This window comes from Hyaena hyaena, unplaced genomic scaffold (assembly GCF_003009895.1).
Source record: "Hyaena hyaena isolate Hyena2069 unplaced genomic scaffold, ASM300989v1 scaffold_56, whole genome shotgun sequence".
In the NCBI taxonomy this organism is placed as follows: domain Eukaryota; kingdom Metazoa; phylum Chordata; class Mammalia; order Carnivora; family Hyaenidae; genus Hyaena; species Hyaena hyaena.
Genome location: NW_024080688.1, coordinates 2,124,609 through 2,150,689, shown reverse-complemented (window position 1 = coordinate 2,150,689; position 26,081 = coordinate 2,124,609). Strand labels below are relative to the sequence as shown.

At 43.9% G+C, this 26,081-nt stretch overlaps 1 protein-coding gene across 5 annotated transcripts in view; it reads left to right on the top strand.

The window, feature by feature from the left end:
• The window catches only part of ATG7 (autophagy related 7), a 241,284-nt gene that overhangs the window by 71,134 nt on the left and 144,069 nt on the right, over window positions 1-26,081 (top strand). For all 5 annotated transcript variants that reach the window (XM_039231270.1, XM_039231273.1, XM_039231272.1 and 2 more), the window contains one exon: window positions 13,705-13,785. In XM_039231270.1, coding sequence (XP_039087201.1) covers window positions 13,705-13,785 — 81 coding nt within the window. The remainder of the gene's footprint in view (window positions 1-13,704; window positions 13,786-26,081) is intronic.

The window sequence follows — 26,081 nt, the reverse complement described above, 5'->3', positions numbered from 1 at the left end:
TGTTGCCTTCAGGTCGCTACTCCAGCCTAAGTCGCCCATCAGACACCTTGTCTTAGGTCAGTGACCTCCCCGAGCTTCAGTTTCCATATCAGTAGAAGCAAGTGCCTCACCTCATGTCCAGGATTTTGTCTGTGATGGGGCTGTGTAAGCCCTCAAACAGTGCAAGTGTGGCATTTCCAGTCTGCCTCGCACAAGGCGGCATTTCCTTGACAGGAATGTGTTAATCTTTCTAGAGAAACATTTTGGGCGGGACCCGAATGTAATAACCTTCCATCTTAATAAAGAAGCTTCCCTCCAGAGCTGACCTCTACTCTTGATGCTCTTGAATCTCCTTCAGATCCCCGCCCACTTCCCCTCTTCACACGTCTCTAGTTCCTTTCTTCTGACCTTGAGATGTGCCTTCGTCTCCTTTACAGATTTCATTATGAGAAGGTCCTTAATTAAATTTTCAGTCATGCCCCTGCACTTCTTTCCTTCTTTAAGTCCTTTATGTTAAATCACGGAGGTTGTAGTTTTCTCAGTGATGAGGCCAGAGGGCAAAACAGCTCCTTTATTGAAGGGGTCCAGCGTCAAAATGCATGTGCCCGTGTTTTTAAAGTACTATGGCAACTAATCCCTCTCAGTGTCATTTACCCCCATTGAGCCTCACAATTGTTTGTCGTTCACCAACTCTTCTAGTTCTTTCTCCTCGTTTTCAAACGTCTGGAGGATTATTTTGGTTGTTGGCCATCTCTTCATTTGTTCTTTTCAAAGGCTGAAGAATAACCCAGCCATATATGGGAAAAGCCCAGCGCTTGTCTGTGATTAGTTGCTTACATTATTTCAAGTTTCAAGCCTTTATTTTTAGCTACTATCTAAAAAAGACAGTGGAGAAAGAACTTTAAAATTAATCGGGGGTGTGTGGTTCCTATTTATAGGCTTTAAATTTCTTCTTCTTCTTCTTCTTTTTTTTTTTTTAAGTGGAGTAAGTCCGTTTATGCAACTGTTTTGATTAGGAGAACATCGTTTCCACAAAAACACCGGGCTGTGTTGCAATGCCCTGCTGCACACTCAGCGCTTCCCTCCTCCTTTTCCTGGCTCTCCACATTTCCCCTTGGACGGGGACTTGGTAAACCCCTTCTGTGTGCTTCACTTACAAAGAACAACCCATGAGTTCCCTGGGCTCCTTCTTCTGTCCCCCCAAAGGAGAGCGTGTGTTAATTGGCCCCTGCGGAAGGAGCTATAGTAGAAAAGTGATAGCCCTTGGACAGGAATCACAAGGTCCCCCACCAGCAGCTCGCTGTGTAATCTGGAGAAAGTTGCTTCACTTAGCCTGTGGGCTCTGTGTCTCCACTCTCATCAGCCCGGGGAGGCCTGAGGATTACTTAGTGAAGCTGCCCGTGGGACCACAGGCAGAATTTGGCCCAGCCAGAGATTGGCCAAATACAGGAGAAGGCTTGATTAGTCCCTGACATTCAGTGGTAGTCAGCTTGGAAAACAAACAAAACAAAACCTCTGATTGATTTTGAAAACCATGAGAAAACCATTTGAAGGTAAGAAAATAGGCTTATGGGTTTATTCTTTTTTACTTTTTTTTTTTTTTGACATTTATTTATTTTTGAGAGAGCACAAGTGGGTGAGGGGCAGAGAGAGAAGGAGACACAAAATCTGAATCAGGCCCCAGCTCCGAGCGGTCAGCCCAAAGCCTGACGCGGGGCTCAGACTCACAAACTGTGAGATCATGATCTGAGCTGAAGTCGGATGCTTAACCAACTGAGCCCCCCAGGCGCCCCGAGGGTTTATTCTTTTTTAAAAGTGTCTGGCCCAGTGTACACGGACCGGATTCTGCACGCAGCCAGCAGTAAGTGTCGCCTTCTTCCTGTCTGTAAAGACAATGATTTGGGTAGTTTAGATCATCATTTTATTGATGTATAAAATGCATCAAACTCACACAAATCATTAAGGATATAACTCAGATTATCTCAAAGTCAGCACTATTTATGTACCCAGCACACAGATCAAAATAAAGTTATCCAGCATCCCCAAAGTCCCCTTCAGGCTTCTTCCGCTTATTATTTCATCCTTCCTAAACAGAGGCAAGCATCTCTTGACCCTCAACACTGTGGGAGGCCTTGGTCTAATTTTGAACTTTCTGTAAATGAAATAATATGGTATAGCGTACTCTTCGAGAGCCTGTCTTCTTTGGTAGAGAGAACATCTTTCAATGCAGATCGTAGCATAGTATTATTCCTTCTGCTCCCTGTCATGTGGGATCTTTAAAAAAAAAAAGTCTTTTCCTGGCTCCCGGTGGTAGCTGAGTTGTAAATAAAGAAAGTTATAACATGTACAAGCCGCTCCTGATATGTCCGGGAAGCTGGTTTGCAGGTTCGTGTGAGATCCTGAACGTGACAGAAATCAGCAGCCTGTGGAGCTGCTGATCATTTGACTGGACCTCGGTCAGAAAATGAAAAACAAGGAGGCAGTCTGACAGTGCTCCAGCCAGTGCGGCCGTTAATAGAGCGGCCAGCTCTCATCCCACTTGTGGCCCGGGCAGCTCACATGTTTTTGTCTTTGGGTGAATGTCCTCTTGGCTCTCAAAGTACTGATGAATAAAGACCCTGACTGTGTATGCCCTGCCTAGGGGTTTGGACTTGCCAACCCCACTGTTCTCGGGGGCTCTTGAATTCTTTCTTTTAAATACTTTTAGAAAAGCAGAACAAAGCCCAAACTAGGGCAGGACCCTGGGAGAGACCTGGCCTGGGAAACGTCTGGGACAAGTCTGATACAGAGCTGGGGTCGCTGGCCGTGCCTCGGGCCTCTCTGCACAGGCTGTGCGCCCCAAAATCCTCAGGCCTTTAGCTTTTAACAAGCTCCCTTTGCTCGGAAATGCTTATCAGCAGTGTGCCTCCTGGGATACGGACAGACTCGCTGCTGAGGAAGGAGATGAAGAAGATAAGCAAGAAAAGCCCATTTCCTGAGATGTAGCCCAAGAAAGGGAGTCTCCTTCCCCCTCTGGTTCTATACTCTTCCGGTTGATGGGAACGGGAACGGCAGGAAAAATGGTCTAAATGTCTGCTGTTTCTCCATAGCAGATGAGGCGGTCTGTGCCCTCTCCATCCTCCCAGACCCCCTTCCGCTCAACCGTTCCCGTCAGTAGACGATTTCCAGACACTGTGCCAGGCACCATGATGTTCAGAGAAGTTCAGCAGCTGGTGCCAGGTCACCCAGTGTTTATTCCTCTTTGCTTCTGGAGGCTTCTAAGGTCGTGGATATGCTCCACACCATTTGGATGTGGTAGGACCTCGTTCTGGTGGGAGGCCCCTGAATAGAAAGAGGGCTCTGGGTACAAGATCTGACAAGGTCCGCGCGCTCTGTGTGGGGCCCTAGGAAGAAGAGAGCGGTGTTGGCCTTACTTGGTACATGATGCAGGGGATGAATGACACCTGGTGCCAGAGCTCAGCTGTGTCCTAGCATCTCTGGTCCCAGAGGACTTGAGACATACATTTATCAGTTCAAGGATGTTATTTGTGCCCCAAGAGCTTCGCTCACCTGATGCGGCTGTCCTGTTAGAGAGGTCCCGTGTGGGAGGCGGCCTGAGGCGATTAGAATCCCGGGTTTGCCTCTTGATTTCATTTCAATCCATCCATTCTTTAGCTCCTTTTATAAGAGGGTTTGAGGCAGCTCTTGCCGCTTGTTACTATGTGGACTTTGTCAGGTTACCAATCATCTCTGAATTTCATATTTTATACCAGTAAAATGGGATAATCATGGGGCATCTGGGTGGCTCAGTCGGTTGAGCATCCGATTCTTGATTTTGGCTCAGGTCATGATCTCACAGTTCATGAGTTCGGGCCCCACGTTGGGCTCTATGGTGACAGTGTAGAGAGCCTGCTTGGGATTCTCTCTCCTCTCTCTCTCTGCCCTTCCCCCACTTGCTCTCTCTCTCTCTCTCTTAAAATAAAAAAAATAAATAAAAACTTAAAAAATGGTCACTTCTATGTTTAAAAAAATGGGGACAATTATATCATAAACTCCTGGAATTAACGTATAGGTTACACCACATTCACCAAGCACGGTTCAGGACACTTAAGGGACACTTGTAAATGTTGGTTTTATCTTTCTCTTTCGTTTAAAATGGTAAAATGGGAGCTTCTGTGCTCTGCTAAAAAGGAAGTCACAGAGGAGCTTCATGCAACACTGGGAGCAATGAGTGTGTCGGGAAAGGTCACAAAGACTGGCCAGCTCCATTCCGCAGGATCGTTCAAGGGATGATGCTGGCTCATTTCCAGCTCCGTCCGTCTGCCCCTCCCTCAGTGACCCCAGCTGGACAAGGAGAGGTGGACCTTTGGTAGTCACGGACACTGTTGTCTGAATCGGAGGGGACTGTGCTGTGCCTAGGGTTTCACGATTGCTCAACTCCCCACTTTGGCATTGATTTTGATTAAGACTCTTTTCAACATCCAAGAGCGATCTCCTGGAGTTTGGAGTTCATTTTTATTTATGCAAACTCCAAACTCCAGAAATACTGCCAGGCATGCCAGAAACTGGTGTGAAGTCAGAGCAGCGGGTTCCCTTGTGGCTGCGCTGTGCCTCCTCGGAGCGGCTGTCTGTCTGTCTGTGGACATTGGATCTCCACTCCCCATCGAGGAAAGGTGGGCCTGGAGCTCGGGCTGATTGCACTCAGCTTTGGTGTCCACACTGCTGGGGTAGCCCGGCGTGGAAGGGATCCCTTTCTATTCCTGATCTATTCAATTTGTAGCATAAATGGGCATAAATGACTGAAGATGATTTCATTTACTAGGCCCTGATAGCCACCATCTAGATAATTGAGTTTTTGGGCTTTGCAGGGCTTTTTGTTTGTTTGTTTTTAAAAATTCCTATGGCCTTCTTTTTCTTTCCTCTTTTCTTTTTACCTCCCCCATGCTCTGCAGCTGTCTTCCCCAGGCTTTGGAGCCAGAAGGAACAGAACTCACAATCCTGACTTTGCCATTTAGTGGTTGTGGAACCTTGGGTGAGCCACGCTACTTCCCGAGGAAGTTGTGAGGGTACATTGAGAGAAGTGTGCAAAAACACCCAGAAGCACAGGGATGGGACTCCCTCTCTTCCTGTTTTCCCTGTTATTCTAGGACATGCCTTCCTGCATAGTTTGCAAGGAGAGGAGGGAGCAGCTGCTTGCGTGGAAGGGAGAAAGCGGAGGGGCTAAGCACTGTAGGGGAAGCACAGGAGAGGCAGAGAAGATGGGTGAGAAGGGTGCTTGGTGAGGTTGAGGCCCTGCGGGGCCGTAGGCCTGCTGGGAACAGCTAGGAAAGCACGGTGAATGAGGCTGAGGAGAAGCAGTCAGGCTCCAACAGGCCATTTGAAAGGCCTGGGCCCTCACCACCAAAGCAGTGGAAAGTCATGAGCTGGATAAGGTTTGGCTGCTGCCTGGAGAATGGGCGGGAGGAGATCTGGGTGTGGGTATAGACTTGGACTTGGCTAGCCTGTAAGTGGAAGATAGCCTGATCCACGGGTTCTGACGACAGGCTGTGCCTCAGAGTCACCTTGGGAGCCATTTCAGAATTCCATTTCCCGGCCCTCTTCCAGACCCACTGAGTGACAGCCTCCAGGGACTGACAGCTTCAGTCTATTAAAAATAAATGGCTTCTCGGTGTCATCCTATGGGACGGAGCACCATACTCGTCAAGTTAACACAGACCAAATCCTGCTCTTTGAACATGCCTTTGAGCTTTGTGCTCCCATCAACAGGAGTTCGGTTTCCAGAAGGACCCTTGACACCTAGTGCCTAGCACACACCTCCAGCCCAAGCAGGTGTTGTGCCTGTGAGCCTGTGGAGCTAATTAGGCATGCACAGGTGTGCCTAATGAATTGGGCTGGGACCGCCCAGGAGGGAGGCCAAAGAGAGGTTAAAGACCCTGCTCTGAGGCTAGTGGGTAGCTCCTGCAGGTTTTTTTTTTTTTTAATAGTTTATTGTCAAGTTGGTTTCCATATCACACCCAGTGCTCATCCCCACAAGTGCCCTCCTCCATGCCCATCTCCCCCCTCCCCCCCCCCCCCCCCCCATCTGCCTTCAGTTTGTTCTCAGCATTCAAGAGTCTCTCATGGTTTGCCTCCCTCCCTCTCCCCAAGTATTTTCCCCCCTCTTCTCCCCCATGGTCCTCGATTAAGTTCCTCCTAATCCTCTTATACATGCAAACATAGGGTATTTATCCTTCTCTGCCTGACTTATTTCGCTCAGCATAACACCCTCAAGGTCCATCCATGTTGCTACCTGTGGCCAGATTTCATTCTTTCTCATTGCCATGTATTATTCCATCGTATAGATAAACCACATCTTCTTGATCCATTCGTCCGTTGATGGACACTTAGGCTCTTTCCATGTTTTGGCTCTTGTTGAGAGAGCCGCAGTGAACATTGGGGTCCATGTGCCCCTATGCATCAGCACTCCTGGATCCCTTGGGTAAATTCCTAGCAATGCTACTGCTGGGTCGTAGGGGAGTTCTATTTTTCATTTTTTGAGGAACCTCCATACCGTTTTCCAGAGGGGTTGCACCAGCTTACATTCCCACCAACAGTGTAGGAGGGTGCCCATTTTTCCACATCCTTGCCAGCATCTAGAGTCTCCTGATTTGTTCATTTTAGCCACTCTGACCGACGTGAGGTGGTATCTCAGTGTGGTTTTGATTTGTATTTCCCTGATGAGGAGGGATGCTGAGCATCGTTTCATGTATCTGTTGGCCATCTGGATGTCCTCTCTGGAGAAGTGTCTGTTCATGCCTTCTGCCCATTTCTTCACTGGATTGTTTGTTTTTCGGGTGTGGAGTTTGGTGAGTTCCTTATAGATTTTGGATACTAGCCCTTTATCTGATATGGCATTTGCAACTATCTTTTCCTATTCCGTCGGTTGTCTATTAGTTTTATGGACTGTTTCCTTTGCTGTGCAGAAGCTTTTAATTTTGATGAGGTCCCAGTAGTTCATTTTTTGCTCTTAATTCCCTTGCCTTTGGGGATGTGTCAAGTAAGAAATTGCTGCAGTTGAGGTCAAGGAGGTTGTTTCTGGCTTTCTCCTCTAGGGTTTTGTTGGTTTCCTATCTCACATTCATGTCCTTTATGCATTTGGAGTTTATTTTTTGTATGGTGTGAGAAAATGATCTAGTTTCGTTCTTCTGCATGTTGCTGTCCATCTGTTAAAGAGGCTGTCTTTTTTCCACTGGATGCCCTTCCCTGCTTTGTCAAAGATTAGTTGGCCATACATTTGTGGGTCCAATTCTGAGTTCTCTATTCTATTCCATTGGTCTATATGTCTGTTTTTGTGCCAATACCATACTGTCTTGATGATGACAACTTTGTAGTAGATTCTAAAGTCTGGGATGGCAAAGTTGCAGGGTACAAAATCAGTGTACAGAAATCAGTTGCATTTTTATGCACCAACAATGAAGCAACAGAAAGAGAAATAAAGAAACTGGTCCTATTCACAATGATACAAAAAACCATAAAATACCTAGGAATAAAACTAACCAAAGATATGAGATCCCTATGATGAAAACTATAGAAGACTTATGAAGGAAATGGAAGAAGATACAAAGAAATGGAAAAACATTCCATGCTCATGGATTGGAAGAATAAATATGGTTAAAATGTCATTACTACCCAAAGCAATCTACACATTCAATGCAATCCCAATTAAAATTGCACCAGCATTCTTCCTGGGGTTTTTTACCCCTCCTGGTGAGGGGAGCGTGTCCTGCTTACAAGGGCCCCCGCCAGCCAAATGCAAACACCTCAGGGGCCTCACTAGTATTTGACCATAGGGACTTCGCCTCCAGCTGCTTTCGCCCTTGGTGGGGCCTGGGGGCCGTGAGAGCCAAGGGAGCCGAGAAGCCACAGTGGATTGTATTTCTTCCAGGGTCTGTCATTCCCAGGCAGGCTTTTAAATATCCAGGGAGTAGCAGTGAGACCTCTTAGAGCTGGTTTGTGTGTGAATTTTTTATTCCCTAGAAGGAAACGCAGAAAACTGAAGCTGGAGATTATTTTGAGGACGGGGGCCTGGGGGCAGTGGGGACATATAATTTTCCTTTGTGTCTTTCTGAACTGTTTTGAGAATGTTAAGATTATAAACAGGTTTTTTTAAATTATCCTTTTGAGGTATAATTTCTTTTTTTTAATGTTGTTTATTTTTGAGATCGAGAGCGAGCGAGCAAGAGAGCGTGAGTGGGGGAGGGGCAGAGAGAGGGATACACAGACTTGGAAGCAGGCTCCAGGCTCTGAGCTGTCAGCACAGAGCCCGACTCAGAGCTTGGACTCAAACTGTGAGATCATGACCTGAACCGAAGTCAGATGAGCCACCCAGGCACCCCTTGGGGGTATAACTTATATATGCTCATTTAAGTGTGCATTTTAATGAATTTTGAGTGCGTACACTCATATATAACCACTGTCCCACCAAGTGAGATACAGAATGTTCCCAATCACCGCTAGAATTTCCTTTGTACTTGAGTAATATCCCCACCCTCAGTCCTAAGCATCCGCTGATCCATTATTAGATGGGCCATGTAAATTCCGTCCTTATTCTTTTCTGTATTGAGAGGAAAAAACTTAATGTAAACTTAAAAAATAGATGTTTAGGGAAGCAGGCAAGGCTTGGCCCCTCTGAGGAATCCCTCTTACTAAACCCCAAGGCTAGGTAGGGAGGCATATGTGTGTTTGTAAAATTGACAGTTGTCCCCCACTCAGTATTCAGAAGAGGCCATTTAAAAGGAAGTTAAATATTTAAATATATTTTATTAAATACGAAAATGGGAGTAAATATCCTGTTGGAGTGTGGGTTATTTGTTGTTGTTTGGTCTTTTGTTTTCTGTCATGTGCTTACTGCTTTTATTTCTAGGTAGAGTTAAATTTTAAAAAATAGCTCTTTCAATGCCTCCCTCCTGCCCCCCATAAGGAAAGCTTGACAGCAAATACTAATAATGGAGTAAGAGTTGACAGTAAACTGTGCAGTCCCCAACGTTAGAGAATTTGCCTTGAGCGGTGTCAGGAGGCCTTGCTTCTTAGTTCCTATGTGGATGGGGAAATGACTTTAATGACTTTATAAAGCCTTTTCATTTGAATGTGATTTTAGATGTGGACAAAATTAGGTAGGTGTGGGGTGCTATCTTTAGAAAACATGGAAAGAACGAGAGGTTTGCTAACTGCTTCCATCTGTTCTCTGACATCTAGCGGGAGATGTTGAGTGTGGAGAGCAAACCACAAGAAAAGTGTAAATAAGGCTGGTAGCTGAAAGCTCCTGCTTCGCATGCTTGCCTGAAGAGAATCAGCCGGGGCTCTCATTACACACCCTGATGCTCAGGCCTTACCCTGGACCCTCTGCATCAGTTTCTAGGGGATTCTTCTTTGTGATCAGGCAAATTTAGAAAAACACTGAATGAGCATCTTGCTTCACAGACTCGGCATACCTCTAAGCAGGAAGGTGATGGTGAATTTCTCCCCCACCCCCCTCCCGAGCAAAGGACAAATCCTTATAAACTTCTTGGATTGCAAAGTGAGGGCTGGCCTCTTAAAGAGGTGTGAAAATTTTTATAAGGATTTTGCACAGCGTACCTGGATTTTAGAGCGCTCTGCGATTTCTGTGCATGTCTAAGGAAGGTGCTAAAATTTTAAGTAGCAACCTCTGCTCTTTATACACATTTCTTGTAAGCTTGGGGGAATGCAGAGCGTATTGTGGAAGCTCAGTGCATTTTTAATACTGGATTTAAAGCATTGCTGATGGGGAAGGGTCAGACTGCCTGGAAAATGTAAATGGGGCGAAGTTGGAGATTTTCAGTTTACCTGGGACTTGTTTTCTCTGTATAGTTCACATAGGAATAATCTGGTAGGTAGGCTTGGGATGTTTGTGTTTTTCTCACTCATTTCATAATAGTTTCTCTTACAAGCATATCCCTGTGCTGTAGGCAAATGCATAGAGTTCAACCGGTGTCTTGCCCTGTAAAAGCAAGAGAAATAAAAAAATATTTTCATTAAGTGATAGTAGCACACAAGCTGATTCTAAAATTCCTATGGAAAGGCAAAGGACCCAGAATAGCCAAAATACTCTTGAAGGAGAAGAACAAAGTGGGAGACTCACACTTGCCCAGTTTTAGAACTGACCTCCAAGGTACTATAATCGAGACAGTGCTGTACTGTCCTAAGAATAGATTTAGAGAGCAACAGAATAGAGAGTCCAGAACTGAGCCTTTACATGTATGGTCTTTTGATAACCATTCAACTGGAGAAGAATAGTCTTGTCAATGAAATGCTGAGACAGCTGGCCTTCTACAGGCAAAGGAATGAATTCGGACCTTTAATGTACGGAAGTCAACTCAAAATGGATCATAGACGTAAATGTAACAGCTAAAATTCTGGCAGTTTTTTAAAAGTTAAGCAGTTCCCTAAAATGTTAAACATACAGTTACCAGGTGACTCATTAGGAGTATTATTGTATATACCCAACTTTGTAGATACCCAGAAGAAATGTTCAGCTGATGAATGGATACACAAAATGTGTATCTATATAACAATACTATTTGGCAATAAACGTGAGTGACGTACAGATACGTGATATAAAATGAATGAAGACATGCTAAGGATAAGAAGCCAGTCTTGTATGATCCCTTGATAAGAAATCTGCAAAACAGACAAATCAGAAATAGAGAGTAGCCTAGGGGTTGCCAGGACCTGAGGAAACCGAAGACTGGGGACTCACTGCTTATGGGTTCTGGGTTTCTTTTTGGGATGATGAAAATGTTCTGAAATGAAATAGTGGTGATAATCATTCCGTGAATGTACTCTGAATTGTATACTTTAAAAAGTTTAATTTTATTCCACCAGCCTGTTGTGGTGTTTTTTTTGTTCTTCCCAACAATTATTACAGAAGGTATTTAGTGGTAAATATCAACAGGAAGGAGTCCAGATGATGGAGACATGATCTCTAGGCTCTGTTGTAGGTAGATAGAAGATTTACAAAGGAGTTTGCCGTGAGTGGCTTTTAAGGAAAATGAAGATTTGGCTACATAGCTGTTGCCAAAAAGAAGAGTACTGAGTCACAGAATTCGGCATAAGACAAGGTCAGGAACCCAGGAATGTCTTTGGAAGGAAGTTGTAGTTCAGCTTAGTAGTTCTATGGGGCCTGTGAGAAGATTCAATTGAAGACAAGACTGCAAAGTCAGGATGGTCCCAGATGAGTGTTGGGGGGATGGGGGGTGGGTGCAATCTTGAATGCCAACCCAAGGAATCTTCTGCTGTGTTCACTTCAGCTTGAAGAAGTGGGTTCAGAAGTGACACACCTTGGAGCTGTGTGTTAGAAAAATTAATCAATGGCCGGGGCGCCTGAGTGGCTCAGTCGGTTAAGCATCCGACTTCGGCTCAGGTTATGATCTCATGGTTCGTGGGTTTGAGCCCCGCATCGGGCTCTGTGCTGACAGCCAGCTCAGAGCCTGGAGCCTGTCTTCGGATTCTGTGTCTCCCTCTCTCTCTGACCCTCCCCTGCTTATACTGTGTCTATCTCTCTCTCAAAAATAAACATTTAAAAAGAAAAAGAAAAATTAATCAATGGCCGAATGTTGGATTAAATGGAAGGGAGAGAGCTCACCTGTGGAGATGCCCATTAGGGATCTGATGCAATTGGTTTGAGAAGGTTTTCCTTTTTAAAATTACCTGAAACTCATTGATTGAGCCCTGGGCCTTCTGATACGAAGGTGGTGAATTTGAAAGGCCTCATACACAGATGTTATTTTTACTTCACTTCCTGGGAAAATGAATCACAGTTTCCTAGTAAAGAGCTGTCTGGGGGTAATAAACAATAGTGTGTGGGCCTGTGCTTGGCCAGTCCATTCATTGTGCTTCCTTTTTCTTCTGTTACTCACCACCGGTGTGTTTTGTTTTTATTTTCTCTTTCCTGCCTGCCTTCCTGTTTGGTCTTCTGTCTCTCTTCAATGAGGAGACAGTTTAGCAGAGAAAATTGCCAGTATTCCTTTGTACGACATAAAACTTGATATTAGTTGTAGGAGAAAAAAGAATAAAATCTTGAAGCCCATATGGAGACAGCATCATAGGCTGTATCAATGAACACTTCAATGGAAAGTATGCACAATACAGTCACTTTTTTTTAAAGTGGATTTAATACAAAAGTAATGGAGGTGTGGGAAGGCTCACTATAAGAATTATTTTAAGCCTGTAACTTCCTGCCCTCTTGAGGATCTCAGCATTCACATTTATGACCTGCTTTAAAAGTCTTTTCTAGAAGTTTGATATCTCCCATTTTGGTGTCCTGAATAGCAAACTTAAGACCCTGATTGTGGCTCCAGTTCTGTATGACGAAATGGTCACCACATTCCGGAGATTGAAGGAACTAAAAGATTGTCACATTTTCACAGGTTCACAATGAAGCTATCTAATTAATCTAAGCTATCTATTTTATCATTTCTACCAAATGCTCTTTTGATCTCGGATCGCATCATTAAGGGTATTGGAAAGATTTCCATGGCCGTTTCGATTTTCCAGCGTGAACATGCAGTTAGAGGGTTAGGTGCAGTGTGGGCATGAAGATGGGGTTACCACGGTGCGGCAGGAAGCCTATTTCTTTAAAGAGTTTGTCAGGTTTTGTTTTGTTTTTCCTTAGGAGTGAGTGTCGGTAGGGAGGGAGGCTAGAGGGGTCAAAGGTGAGCGGCTTGGTCCTTTTGTTCTTTGCAGGTGAGACTGTTAATTTTTGTTGAGAGCTAATATTGAAGACAAATCTGTGATCCCTGAGAGAAAGAGAGGGAGGGGTGAAGTGGGGGGGGGCAGGGGGGAGGCCCGGGACCATGATGGGGGGCAAGATTCCTACTTCTGATCTTAGCTCTGTTACTTTCTGTTGCCCTGAGCCAAGTTGCTTCACCTCTCTGAGCCTGAGTTTCATCAACATAAAATGAGGGCAGTTGGGAAGATGAAATAAATTAACTCATGAGAGGATTCCTGTTCTCTGGCTTACCTGTGGACACTTCACCGAGTTTACCGCTCATGTTTTTTGTGATGATATGTTAATGATACGCACAACAGTTTAAAACGCTCCCTTTGGCGTAAGCAGAGTTCTAGAGAGGTTTAATATTCTCAATAAATGACTTAAATCACAGCTTGTGAAACCTGGTTACAGTGAACAGCAGTCCGTTGTAGTCTAGAAGTTTATGCTCAAGGTGGCACTGTTTCCCCATAAATTTGGTGATTCTTTTTTCGTGTTTTCCTCCCGATTTGTTCCAAGCCAAGCAAATAACTGGATATATATTTAACACCTTCTCTGCCTCGGCCTGCTCACCTGTGACGCCCCACCCAATACCCTATCCTAGACACCCACACTTACCCATATTTACACTAACTTGCATGTGAGAGTTGGGCCCTCATTAAACTAGTTGATCTGTTTTATTTTTTAAGACCTTTATTATAATAGCACTTCACAGTTGACTGCTTCCTTTTTGTATTTTGGTGTTTTCAGGTCTCATGTACATGAAAAAGTTTGTAGGCCCCAATTCCTAAAGGAATAAAGGACATGATACAGTTCTTCCTCAAATTGATAGGGGAAAACGTCCAGGCCAAACTTTATTTTTGCCAGTAATCTATGTCAGGGCCACTGTGTTGTCTCCCACCTGTAGTCAGAAACTACAAATACATTTCACACGTGTGGGCATTCTGACCTTGATGTGAACTGTTTTGTTTTGTTTTCAGATCCGGGGATTTCTGTCACGGTTTGATAATGTCCTTCCCGTCAGCCTGGCGTTTGACAAATGTACAGCTTGTTCTTCCAAGGTAAGTCATTCTGCATTTGAGGGACTTGTTTTTAAAACTGGGCCCGTCACCTGTGCCAGCCAGAGGCTCTGAAACCAACTGAGCGCTTTTTTGGCCGGGAGGGGTGGGGTCTAAAAACCGGAAGGGATTTTCTTGGTGCTGCTTATCCCATTCATTCTCACAGAGAAACCAGCCTGTGAAGTTTGATTTATAGTGTGCAAAGAGAGACTGAATTAGATTTTATAGTTCTGTATCAATACTTGTTTCATGTTCATTTCCGGTTTGAATATGAACTTTGCTAGGTTTTGTTCCCCTCTCCCCCCCTCCCCCCAGGTTCCTCCCTCCCGTGGACCGTCAGAGAGCAATTTCTAAGTGTTACTCCGAGGAGGGGGGATACCAGGCAGTGCTGGTGAGGTGTCTTTTAGAGACCTACATAATGACAAAAAATAAACAGAGATTAGGGGCCTGGATAGGGAGACCATAAAAGGGCCCCTTCAGCTTTGATCTTTCCAGAGGCTCTAAAAATAGAGCTGGTATGTCCTCCATTGTAATGGGAAACGGCTGATGTATCTCAAAACCACAGTGATGGCCTCTCAGTGTTTAATAGGCCTAGAGATAGTCTGGGTTAGCTGTGCCTGGACACTGTGTATTATAGCTCATTTTCTTTTGGATGCCTCTTGAGGCCTTTGGCTGCTCAGTGATTTAACCTGGGTCTTTAAAACCCAAGCTTCTTGGCGAGATTTTCGTGTGCAAGTGTTATGCAAAATAGAGTTGGGACCATTAATCCCAAACTCTGGCTTCTCAGGACTATTTCAAGACTTCTTTGCCATGTAGCCTACATCTGGCTGTATGGAAGGGATTGAAGTCTAGGGAAATTCTCTCCACTCTGAGTTAATAAGCTTTTTTTTTTTTTTTTAAACTTTACTTGGTTCATATCCTGTGAGAAGCCCAATCCTAACCAGGTTCTCTAAAAGTGTAACTCAGATTTGAGAATATTAGTAAATTTGGTTAATTTTCAGTCCTCAAACATTTAGAGTAGGTTTTTGTTTTTTTTTTTTTTTCTTCAAAAAAGTAAAGTGGGGCGCCTGGATGGCTCAGTCAGTGAAGTGTCCGACTTTGGCTCAGGTCATGATGTTTTGGCTTGTGAGTTCGAGCTCCGTGTCGGGGCTCTGTGCAGACAGCTCAGAGCCTGGAGCTCGCTGTGGATTCTGTGTCTCCCTCTCTCTCCACCCCTCTCCCGCTCACACTCTGTCTCTCTCTCAAGAATGAATAAACTTAAAAATATATATATATTTTTTTAAAGTAACTAAGCTGTTGTATTACTAGACAACCCAAGTGTCCATGTTGAGATTTAAAGCGTACCACTTTGTCTCTAGTTACGTACAAGTTAATTCTTTTTGTCATCTCTTTGAGATATCTTACATCTGTTCAAGTCAAGGCCTCAAGGATATCTATCTGTAGTTCTGTCTTCAGAAATGCAAGATTTGGGATTCTGTGCTTTATAGTGAGCACATTTTGTTTTCTTTGAATGGCTACGCTAATTAGTCCCAAAATAACTTGGCAGGATTGTCATACTGAAATCATTTGGCACAAGTGTCTGAAGTTTTTCTGTGGCTTTATGCAGATCAGGCCAGTCAATGAAACAAAGATAATTGGGTTCTGTAAATGAACTGCAACACCCCTCCCCCCCCCATTCATTGTTGTTCTCTTTCTTAATTGAGTTAGTCCTGGAGATACTGTTGATGAAAGGATCACAAGCAGAGGGGCTAACTGAGGGACTTCCTTTCTTTGTGAAAGAATCACTTTGCGTTTTCTTTCACACTTATTGTACGCATTCCATTAAATATAGGTATCGCTTTTTTTGTCAGCAAAGTTAATTCTTCTTGGTGGTCATTCTGAGAGTCCTGCTTTACATAAACATGTAAGACGATTTAATACAAACCGCCTTGGATTTTAACAGCTGGGCTATTCCCATAGCGATCACTTTTCATGTGGTCTGGGTATTAAATTTCTTTTGTGCTGAAAAGGTTGCTTCACTTGTGCACGTATTTCCTTACAGTAGAAACACAGCATTTACTTACTTGGCTAACTTCTTTATTCGCTTAGGAGAATGTCATTCTCTATTATCTGCAAACCCAACATTAATACTTTGAAATGACAAATCCAATTACAGTTTCATCTCTGTGCCTGTGAATTTTTCTTAATGCATACTTAGCATAATATTTTCATACTGAGTCATATCATAGTTATTGTTTCAGAAAGAGTCTTTGGGACTAAAAATGACTTTTTAAAAATTCTCCTTTGATATCCATGAAGTAATTTTTTCCGGTGGTAGTTTTTGGTAATTTTGCTTTTTATTTATTTATTTTCCTCCCCCCAGGACCAAGGCCATACTTGTGTCTTAATTTAACACAAATACAGACAGAAAGATAGGAGAGAGAGAATAAGCTCTCAGTTCTGAGTCATAATGCTCTGTTCATTACTGTATTTATATACACGTATAGACCTTTTATAAGGCCTGAGGTGGGGGGAAATACACTTTTCCTCTATGAGTGGGAAAGCTGAATCATCTACACATAAATTATTTCTTATCTTGTTTGGTTTTAACTTGGCACTGTTCAAACTTAGAGGAAAAATTACTGAAGAATCAGGAGAGAGAAGGTGGTGAAAAGGCACTTTTGTTCCATTTTCTGTTTATCATCTTCCAAGACTTTCTAAAATGATGATATCTGCCACTGGAATCCTAAAAAATCTTATTTGAGGCTATACACGTTGTTTTTAGTTCTAAAAAGGAATTTAGAGCCAACTCAAGTCTTGTAGATTGCTACCAGAGGAAAAAAATAGGATTTTAAAACCAATACTCTTAGAAGAATTTCTCAGAATTGAATTAGTTGAATTAATAACATAATAACATTGAATTAGTTATTATGAACCTTTCACCCACATATTTTGGAGGGAAGCTTAGGGTATTTGGGAGGAAACTTTCTATTTTGATACAATTTCATATTTACAGGATAGTTGCAAGAATGGTACAGGGAACCTCCTTGTAGTTTATCCAGATTGACCAGTTGTTCATATTTTGCCCCATTTGTATATGTGCCCACTACCCTCCCTCCCTCCCCTCTTCTTCCTTCCCCCTTTTCTCTTTTTCTTGAAACTTTGAGAGTCATTTGGAGACATTGTGGTCCTTTCCAACTAAATACTGTACTTCAATGTATATTTCCTAAGACAAAGGATACCCCTTTACCCAAACACAATATACTTTTCAAATTCGGGCAGTTTAATGTTGCCATAGTACTAATCTAATCCAGTCTGTATTTCGAATGTCGTTATTAGTACAAGTAACGTTCTTTATTGTTTGTTTGTTTGTTTTTTCCTCCCAGATCAATTCAGGATCAAGCAGGAATTTAGTTGTCATATCAGTCTGGAAAAATTCCTTAGCCTTTCTTTGTTTTTTCTTAACCTCAATAATTTGATATTTTGCTAGTTATTTTGTAGCATTTCCCTCACTTTGGTTTTGTCTAATATTTCCTTATGATTCGAGTCAGGCTATGAATTTTTGGCAGAAGGACCAAAGATGTGATGATCTATCTTTGTGTCAGGGGCACATGATGTATTTTATCCCCTTTGGTGATGCTGATTTTCCCCTTCCCATGTTTGTAACTACCGTCCCCAGTGGTGAGAAACCTGGCTGTCCGTATCCTGGATGTATTCACTCACTTGCTCAAGTCTGGAATACATAGTAGTTTTTTTTTTTTTCCTTAAATGTTTTTAGTTTATTTATTTTGAGAGCAGGGAAGGGCAGAGAGGGGGAGAGAGAGAGAACGAACCCCAAATGGGCTTTTCGCTGTCAGCACAGAGCCCCAAGTGGGGCTTGATCCCACAAACTGCGAGATCATGACCTGAGCTGAAATCAAGAGTTAGACTGACTTAGCCACCCAGACGCTCCCATAGAAAGGAGTTTCAAAACTGCTGGTCGATACTACTGCCGAAAATAAACCTACTAATAGAGTTCAAGTTTTGCCCATGGTTCTTATTTCCTAGGTAGAATTTATATACCAAGGAATGCATGAATCTTAAGAGGGAACGCTTCTTTAAGTTTTGACAAATGTACTCATGCATGTAACCCATATTTCAATCAAGATAAAGAACGTTAGCTTCACCTCAGAAAGTCCCCTTGTCCCATTTCCCAGTCCGTTTCCAGGAAGGAGGACAGTATGTTGAATATTATGACCATTTTCTTTCCCTACAAGGAGAAAGCTACGCACCTTCTGGTGTTTTATGCAACCGTAGCCTTGTTTCTGGGACCCAGAAATTGACTAGAAGCTTCTCACAGGCCTGTAGTCCAGAGTAGGCAACTGCATGTGGATACCTTTGTGACACTGCAGGAATAGCCTTTTAGGAAGAAGCAGGCCCCATTCTTGGTTTTCATACCATCTGGGAGCTGCCCACTGCACAGATGTAGCAAGATGTGCCCAGAAACTTGATCTTGGGATTTTAATTAGCAATTAGCAAGCCTAATAATACACTTCGGTGTTTACTCTGCCACGGGCTCTTCTGCTGATGAGTTATGATTAAACTTCCCAGAGTGATTGCTGTTAACCTTTTGTGTGCTTCTGTGTTCATGTGTCTTGAGCGATACGGGTGTAGGAAGAATATGTGTTGGCTGGGATCCTCATAGAGCAAATTACATGCTTTCTGTTTGTTTGTTTTTTGCCTTTCTCCTAGCCAACCATTCCATTTTTTTAATATTATGTAATCCTAACTTTTTTCTATCCTATTGCCTTGTTACATAAAAAACATGAAATAACAGTATTCAGCTTAGCGATTTAAACTTTGTATAAGAAAAGTCTCTGTCCTGAAGCAATCTGCTGCCTGAGATTCTACACTCTTCAGAGGGTCAGAAAGACAAGTCATAGATACGCAAGGAGAGGTTCACGTTCTGCTGTATGGCTGTTAGCTGGTATTCATTATTGAACTGCCATTTGAGCCCCTGCAAGTGCCAGAGACCCAAAGAGGGTAAAAATAGCCACTGCCTTCAAGGAGTGCCATCTAGAGGATGAGACAGACCTGTAAAGCAACAGCCCTGTCCTTTATATCGGGACAGGCTTTGCAGTCAGGGTACATCACCTTGTGGTGCTGTCACAGTACCCACGCAGTTTTTGAACATGAGAGAACAGAGACAGCCTTGCAGAAAGGGACTTCTGAGTTGATGTTGAAGGATGAATACGAATTTCTAGAAACACGTGAGAGACAGAACAAGAGGAAGGCAGTGTAGGCAGAGGGGGCTGCATGAATAGAGGCCACAAAGAAAACATGGCACATGTATGAAGCGGTTGAGTATAGGCGCTGGGACAGAGCACCGGACCCCCAGTTCCCTACAAACCATTCCATGTGTGGGCACTATTTCAATTGCAGCTCTTCTTGAGTTGGACTCTGGTGTACTTGGTCTAACGATTGAGACTGCCATTTTGAATTTGACAATTCCATTTAAAATTGTTTCTTACCTAAACAATGAAATCTGGCCATGTGTAGCAACATGGATGGACCTTGAGGGTGTTATGCTGAGCGAAATAAGTCAGGCAGAGAAGGACAAATATCATATGTTTGCACGTATCGGAGGATTAGGAGGAACTTTACTGAGGATCAAGGTGGAGAAGAAGGGTGGAAATGGTGGGGGAAAGGGAGAGAGGCAGACCATGAGAGACTCTTGAATGCTGACAAAAACTGAGGACTGATGGATGTGGGGGGGAGGGGGGGTGGGCATGGAGGAGGACACTTGTGGGGATGAGCACTGAGTGTTATGTGGAAACTAATTTGACAATAAACTATTTGTAAAAAAAAAAAAAATTAAGGAACTGGAAGTCCAAATATTTTAAAATAAAACACCTTCAGATAAAAAAATTAAAATTAAAATTAAAAAAAAAAATTGTTTCTCACCTAGCACCAAGCCTAGGCAGTTTCCTAGCCTAGGGAGTCCAGCAGCTGCTACAGGGTGGTGTGGAGGCCAGGAAGTCGTTCAGGGGATCTCCGGGGTCCTGGCTTGGAGTCCCTTGCTGGCTGCCCAAGTGACCCTAAGCCAGGTGCTCCCTGCTCTGTCTGCCTCCTTTTCTGCTTTTGTTGAAGGAGTCAGCTGGATGAGAAAAGCTCTGGCTCTCCACGGACACTCAAAGTCAGTAGCTCTTACATTTTCCTTTCTTAATTGTATTCTTTATTCCACAGCAATCTATTTTAATCACAGAAAAATCGGAAAATGTATTTAAGGTTAAAGAGGATAGTGAACTATATTCCAGCCACCCAGACCACAGTTAGCCATTGATTTCTTCTTTCTTGACTTAAGAAAACAATTTCTATGTATAGAGGTATGTGTAGATAATTTTTCTCTCCGAACATGCCTATTAAATGTTTGAAATTAGCTTTTGAGAGAGGGATTTATGGTGCTTCATCAAGGATACTCCCCACTCATCTGATTTGATAGGGTTTTAAATCTCAGTCATTTATAAGGACTGGCCAGAGTCTCATCGGAAGAGCTCTCCAAAGTTTGTGCCAGGAATTTTTGCATCCAGCTTCTCAGTGGCAAATATTACTCAAAACTGGGCTGCAGCCAGGTTTTCCTTCTCCTTTCCAAAAGGGACATAAATCTCTGATTTGGAAAATGATGAGTAACCCCCAGGTTCCCTTTCCCTATCTCATTTACCCAGTGAGGCCTCAAGTCTTCTGTGGTAATGTGTGATGGATTCCATATGCAAGGCCATGCATGTCCTGTAAACCGTATCCCACATCTCGTGCTTAGCAACTGGTGTTTCCCTAGTCTCCAGAGCCGCTTGGTTCCCTAAAGGAGAAGAATATCCGGCCAGAACCAGTATGGAGTACGTAACTGCAAGCTCTAACCTCAGAGCTCTTGGCTCTTCACCTCCTTGAAAAACCTTGGACATTTGTCCCTTTGCTTCAATTTCCTCATCCATAGAGTGGGGAAAATATTTTCTGTTTCCCGGGGAAATTGCAATGGCTGACGTGTATTCAGTTCCCTGTGACCAAGTACCAAGGCCTTTACCCACTCCTGGGACTGGTGTTGACATCAGAAATAAGAAAACAGAGACCCCTCTGATTGAAATAGGTTGCCCGGGGTGTGTGGAACCCCCTCTGGGCTCACTGTACAAGCAGGTACGATGAGAGGCCTTGACTGAAGGTCAAGGCTGCCCTGGCTTTGAGAAGCTGAGAAACCTTCCATCGTGACTCATGACAAGTACTGCCAAAATCTTCTCCTTGGTTCTAGAGAACTACACCTCGTTTGCTACCTCTGACCCGTGGTCCTCTGAGAGCACCTGACTGGCAGTTCAGGCTTGTACGGCTTGCTCCTCTCCCTGTCACCCGTGGCCACGGAGACCTGCCTTGTTTGCTCAAACTCATTGATTTCTTACAGAGTCCTCTTATCAGCCAGACCAAAAAGTTTCATACTGTGTTCTTCTTCCATAGCTCCATTGGCTGCCCAGCCCAAGCATACTCTTTACATGGTTGAAAATCTGGGTTCCTTGCAGTTTGGAATTTATCTCGCTCACTTTTAGCCTCTCGTCCCCTCCCCCACCCCAAGCCCATCCCTTGACAGAGTGGTTCTTAAAATGTTTGAGTCCTGGACCTTGTGCAGACTGACCAGAGCAGTAGACCCTGCTTCCCTGAAAACAAAAAACAAAACCACACGCAGTTTTGCAGACGATTTCAGTGGCTTCATGAAGTCCCCGAAACATGCGTGTGGATCCTAGGAAAGCACCCTTGTTCTGGGAGTGTTTCCTTGGGACTGTTCCCAACTGTCCTGGGTGAGACGCTGGCAAAGGAGTGTTGCAGCCCACCCCACCATGACCTCTTGTGTGGCTTTGGAAAGTTGCCATCTCTCTCTGGGGACTCCTTTTCCTCAGCTGCAGTGAAGAGAGATGCAGGGGCTTATTTACCACTGGATTTTGTTTCATGACTCTGAGATTGTGGTGTCTCTTGATCACCGTTTCTTGAGGCCCAACCATGTTGAGGACAGGGAAGGTACTGACCCTGCCCAGAGCTCTGAGAGTTCGTTCTCGCAGCTCTGGTGGTGTGTTGATTTGACTCCTGATAGACAGAGAGCCCCAACTATCATCTGCTCATGTGTCTTCCTTCCTTTTTATTTGTATACAAAGGTATTTGTATTTTATATTCATATTTCCTAGGTTTGTTTATATAAATATTAAATATTTATATACCATATTCATAAAGAATCTTCTTCCCTTCTGTCTCCATCAATAGCTATGGAAGTAAGGGAGGGAGGGAAGATGATGGTAGTAATTGCTGGGTTTTTGGAATAAGGGAGCCATCAACTTGAATTGGGGAGCTTTTTATGGATGTACGTGCTTGTACAGACACAAGTTGTATACGGCATATAACTATTTACATTGAATACTGAAAACACCCAGATACATATATACATGAGTTTGTTTTAATGACTGTTGTCATGACAGTTCACTCGAACAAACATTAGAGCTCCGAATTCATGATACATCTTTGAATGATACAAAGGTGAATAAAAGCTTCTGAAGTTTCTGATGATGCCCTTCTGGACAAGATAGTAAACTTGCATTACGTGATTCGGTATAACTTGCTATACTTGAATTATATAAGCATTTTTACTCAAGAAATATTCCTTTCTTGGAAGAGGTAACTAGTTTTTAGTAAATGGTCAGAAACGATCAGACGTTTTGAATGGCAGGGAAAAGTAATGAGTTAGTAGGTGAATAAGTGAACAGCAAAACCGGAGAAGGAAGGAAGACGACAGCGTCTGCCGTCTAGGAACTCACAGTCTGGCAGCTAGCTGAGACTTGGTAGCAGAATGCCCTTTGCCTGTTAGCGCTGGGGTGTGATTTCTCGTTAGGCCATAAATGGTAGCTGTCACGGACCGTTACGTTTCAGTGTTCTGAATATACATTCAGCTGATCTTTTTCAGCTTTTACTATCTCCTTTGCCTTAGTTGACGCCGTCGATGATTTGTTATTAGGTTGAAAGATCAATTCTAGAGCATATTAAAACAAGGAGCCTTGAGGATTCACCAAAGATGACCTGATATTTTATCCAAGGCCACATTTTGGCACTGATGCCCTGGAGGGTTTTGCTTGCTCTCCTGCAGGACTTTTTAAGAGCCTCCATTTTAATTTTTCTAAAAAGTCTTTCAATACCCTGTGCAGATATTTCTAAAAGTACTTCTCACCATAGCCTTTTTTTGCCATAGAAGATGTGGAAAGAACTATTTGAGAACATCCTATTCCTTAAAACTACTGTCGCTGTAACTTATGTAATGTTTTACGTGATGATACATTCTGGAGTGTCTGGCCCTCCCTAGTATTCTTGTTTGTTTTTTGTTTTGTTTTGATTTTGGTTCTAAGTAAACCCTATACTGCACGTGGGGCTTGAACTTCTGACCCTGAGATTAAGAGTTGCATGCTTGGCCAACTGAGCCAGACAGGTGCCCCTGGGCTTCCCTAGCTTTAAATAATTTTTCAACATAGAAATTAAAGGTTTTTGGGGAGCCTGGGTGGTTCAGTAGGTTAAGCGTCTGACTTTGGCTCAGGTCATGATCTCACAGTTCGTGTTCATGCTCTTTCTCTCAAAAATAAAACATTTTTAAAATAAAAAAAGAAATTAAGTTTTTTTTCTTTATAAAAATTTTCTTTCATTTTTAATGTTTATTCCTTTTTAAGAGACAGAACAGAGCGTGAGTAGCGGAGGGGCAGAGAGAGAGGGCGACACAGAATCTGAAGCAGGCCCCAGGCTCTGTGCTGATAGCTCAGAGGGCTATCGACGTGGGGCTCAAACCCATGAATCATGAGATCATGACCTGAGCCAAAGGTCACTGAGCCAACTCAATGAGCCACCCATGCACCTCCTTAAAATTTTTTTTTAATGTTTATTTATTATTGAGAGAGAAATAGAGACAGTGTGTGAGTGAGGGAGAGACAGAGAGAGAGAGAGGGAGACACAGAATCTGAAGCAGGCTCCAGGGTCTGAGCTGTCAGCACAGAGCCTGATGTGGGGCTCGAACTCACAAACTGTGAGATCATGACCTAAGCCAAGGTCGAATGCTTAACTGACTGAGCCACCCAGGTGCCCCAAAGTTTTTTTTCTTGACAAGGAAAAAAAGGCTTCATGTTTCTCTTTTGTAGAATTTCTAGTGACTGATTAAAGTACACACCAAAGTTTGACACCTTGGCTTCATAGCCTGCGGACTAAAATTGGAAAACCTGTCCCCTGTGATCCTGAAATGGCTGCAAGTATGCCGAATGTAAGCAACTCAGGGGGAGAACAGACGTCGCAGGGTTTTGCAGATCCGAGGAACCGTGTAGATGCTTGCCCAAGTGTGTATCCTGCAGGGCCCTGAGGAACGGCAGTGTTTCGGGCTAAGTGCCCGCCTCCCATGGGGACTGTTCTGAAGGGCATGGTGAATAGTCCCACTGCCTGTGGTCAGAACTCGGCCGTCCTCGTGACACTAGACAGCCTTGGTGTCTCTGTAGTCGACTCTGGATTCACTAGAGCATTCGGATACTTTGAAGACCTTCGTCTGTGCTCCACCTTGGGATAGAAGTCCGTGCAACGGCATATATTTTCATGTTCCTTGTAAAGGCAGGAGAGGAAATCTGGGTTTCTCCCAGCTCAGTTGTACTTGACATTTCCCTTCTATATTGGTGCTCTCGCGAAGGACCCTGAAGCAGAAGATGGTAACAAATGTGGGAATTGAGGCAAGTTATCTACTGTGTTAATACCTCTCACCTGTTCCACATGTGGGACATGAGCCCAACGTTGCCCTTGACGGGCCCATGTCTAGATCTTCTGTTAGTGCAGTTTGACCTGGCAGACTTGACTCCAGTCATCATGCAAGCAGACTTTAAAAAATAAACAAGTACAAACCGACTTCATAGCGGAGTAACGTGTGCACCAGAGGAAACAAAACGATGCCCACATCACTTGGCTCTCTACCAGAGGAGTAAGAGTTGTATTTCCTAACATCTGCCGTTCTTGGCCTAATCACTTACTGTTTCCTATCATTGAGGATATGTCAGTAGGCACTTAATATCTGGAAAATGAGACTAGCTCCCTCTGGGCAAAAGCCCTGCAAGTCCAGAGAAGAGGACCCTGTCACAGTGTCCCTGGGGGGGGGCAGTTAGCCTGTCTGGATTGTGCGGTGCAGGCTTAGGACAGTTGACCTGTTCTGCTTGGGAAATCGCTTCAGATCTCACAATATTTTCCCCTGAACAGCCTTAGCAGTGCTGAGTTCTTGACCTTCGAGGGTGGTTTGATTTTCTAGAAAGGCCAGAAGTAATTAGAAGCTGCATGTTGCTGTGAATCAAGGGAACAAGCAGTTTGCAAGAAAAACTAAAAATTAAAAGAAAGAAAAAGCACCACAAGAGCTTCATACAGTTGGTGGGTCCGGTTAAGCGAGCGCACGGGTTCCAGGGAACCCAGAGCTGGCTAAGCGATAATGGGACTTGGGGACATGGGTTGTGCCATTCAAGGGGCGCTGGCTCGGGCGTCCAGCTATTGATTTCAGCTCAAGTGATGATCCCAGGGTCATGGCTTTAGAGATGATGCTACTCACTAACTGAGTCCCCAGTGACAAATATCCCAAACTTGGTGCACTTCACTTTCCTCGGGTGGGAAAACGTTAAGATAGCTTTTTAGGGGCTGTGAAGATGAAACGAGAGATTGAGTGCCCAGTGTCCTAGAGTTGGTACCGTGAGTGTTTTAATTGCTCCTTCGTACAAGCACAAATCAGGTACGATTCCCATTTCCTTTCCTAAGTGGACTCACTTTGGAATGGCAGCCATAAAACCTTTCTATCCTTAGAGGTTGGAAAGGAAAGGGAACCAAAAAGGATGAGCAATTCTTCGGAAAGGGCGTGGCCTCGAGAGGGAAGCAAATCTTAATGTTCAGGTTATTACATTCTGTGTCTTTTTCCCTCCTTTTCCCTCATCCTAATCTAGGGGTTTCATTATTAACAAAATGAAGCTGAGGCTTGGTGTTCCCAGGAACGTGCATGAGGGGAGGAGGCGAATCTTCGTATTTGCTGAAGTCTCTGTGCAGGTGTCTGTGGCCAGTGTCAGGCCCACAATCCCACATGAGCGGATGTGAACCTTAAGAAAGACATCTTGGCTGTGTTCCCTCTGAGTTGTGAGTTTCTGGGTGTTCTTAGAGGACAGGGACGTACGGGACTCAGGACGGTAGTTCTGTGGCAGCACCAGCCTCCTGCTTCCTGGGCTACTGCCCCGCCCCCCACTGCTCCTTAGAAGCCCCTCCAGCATCTTGCC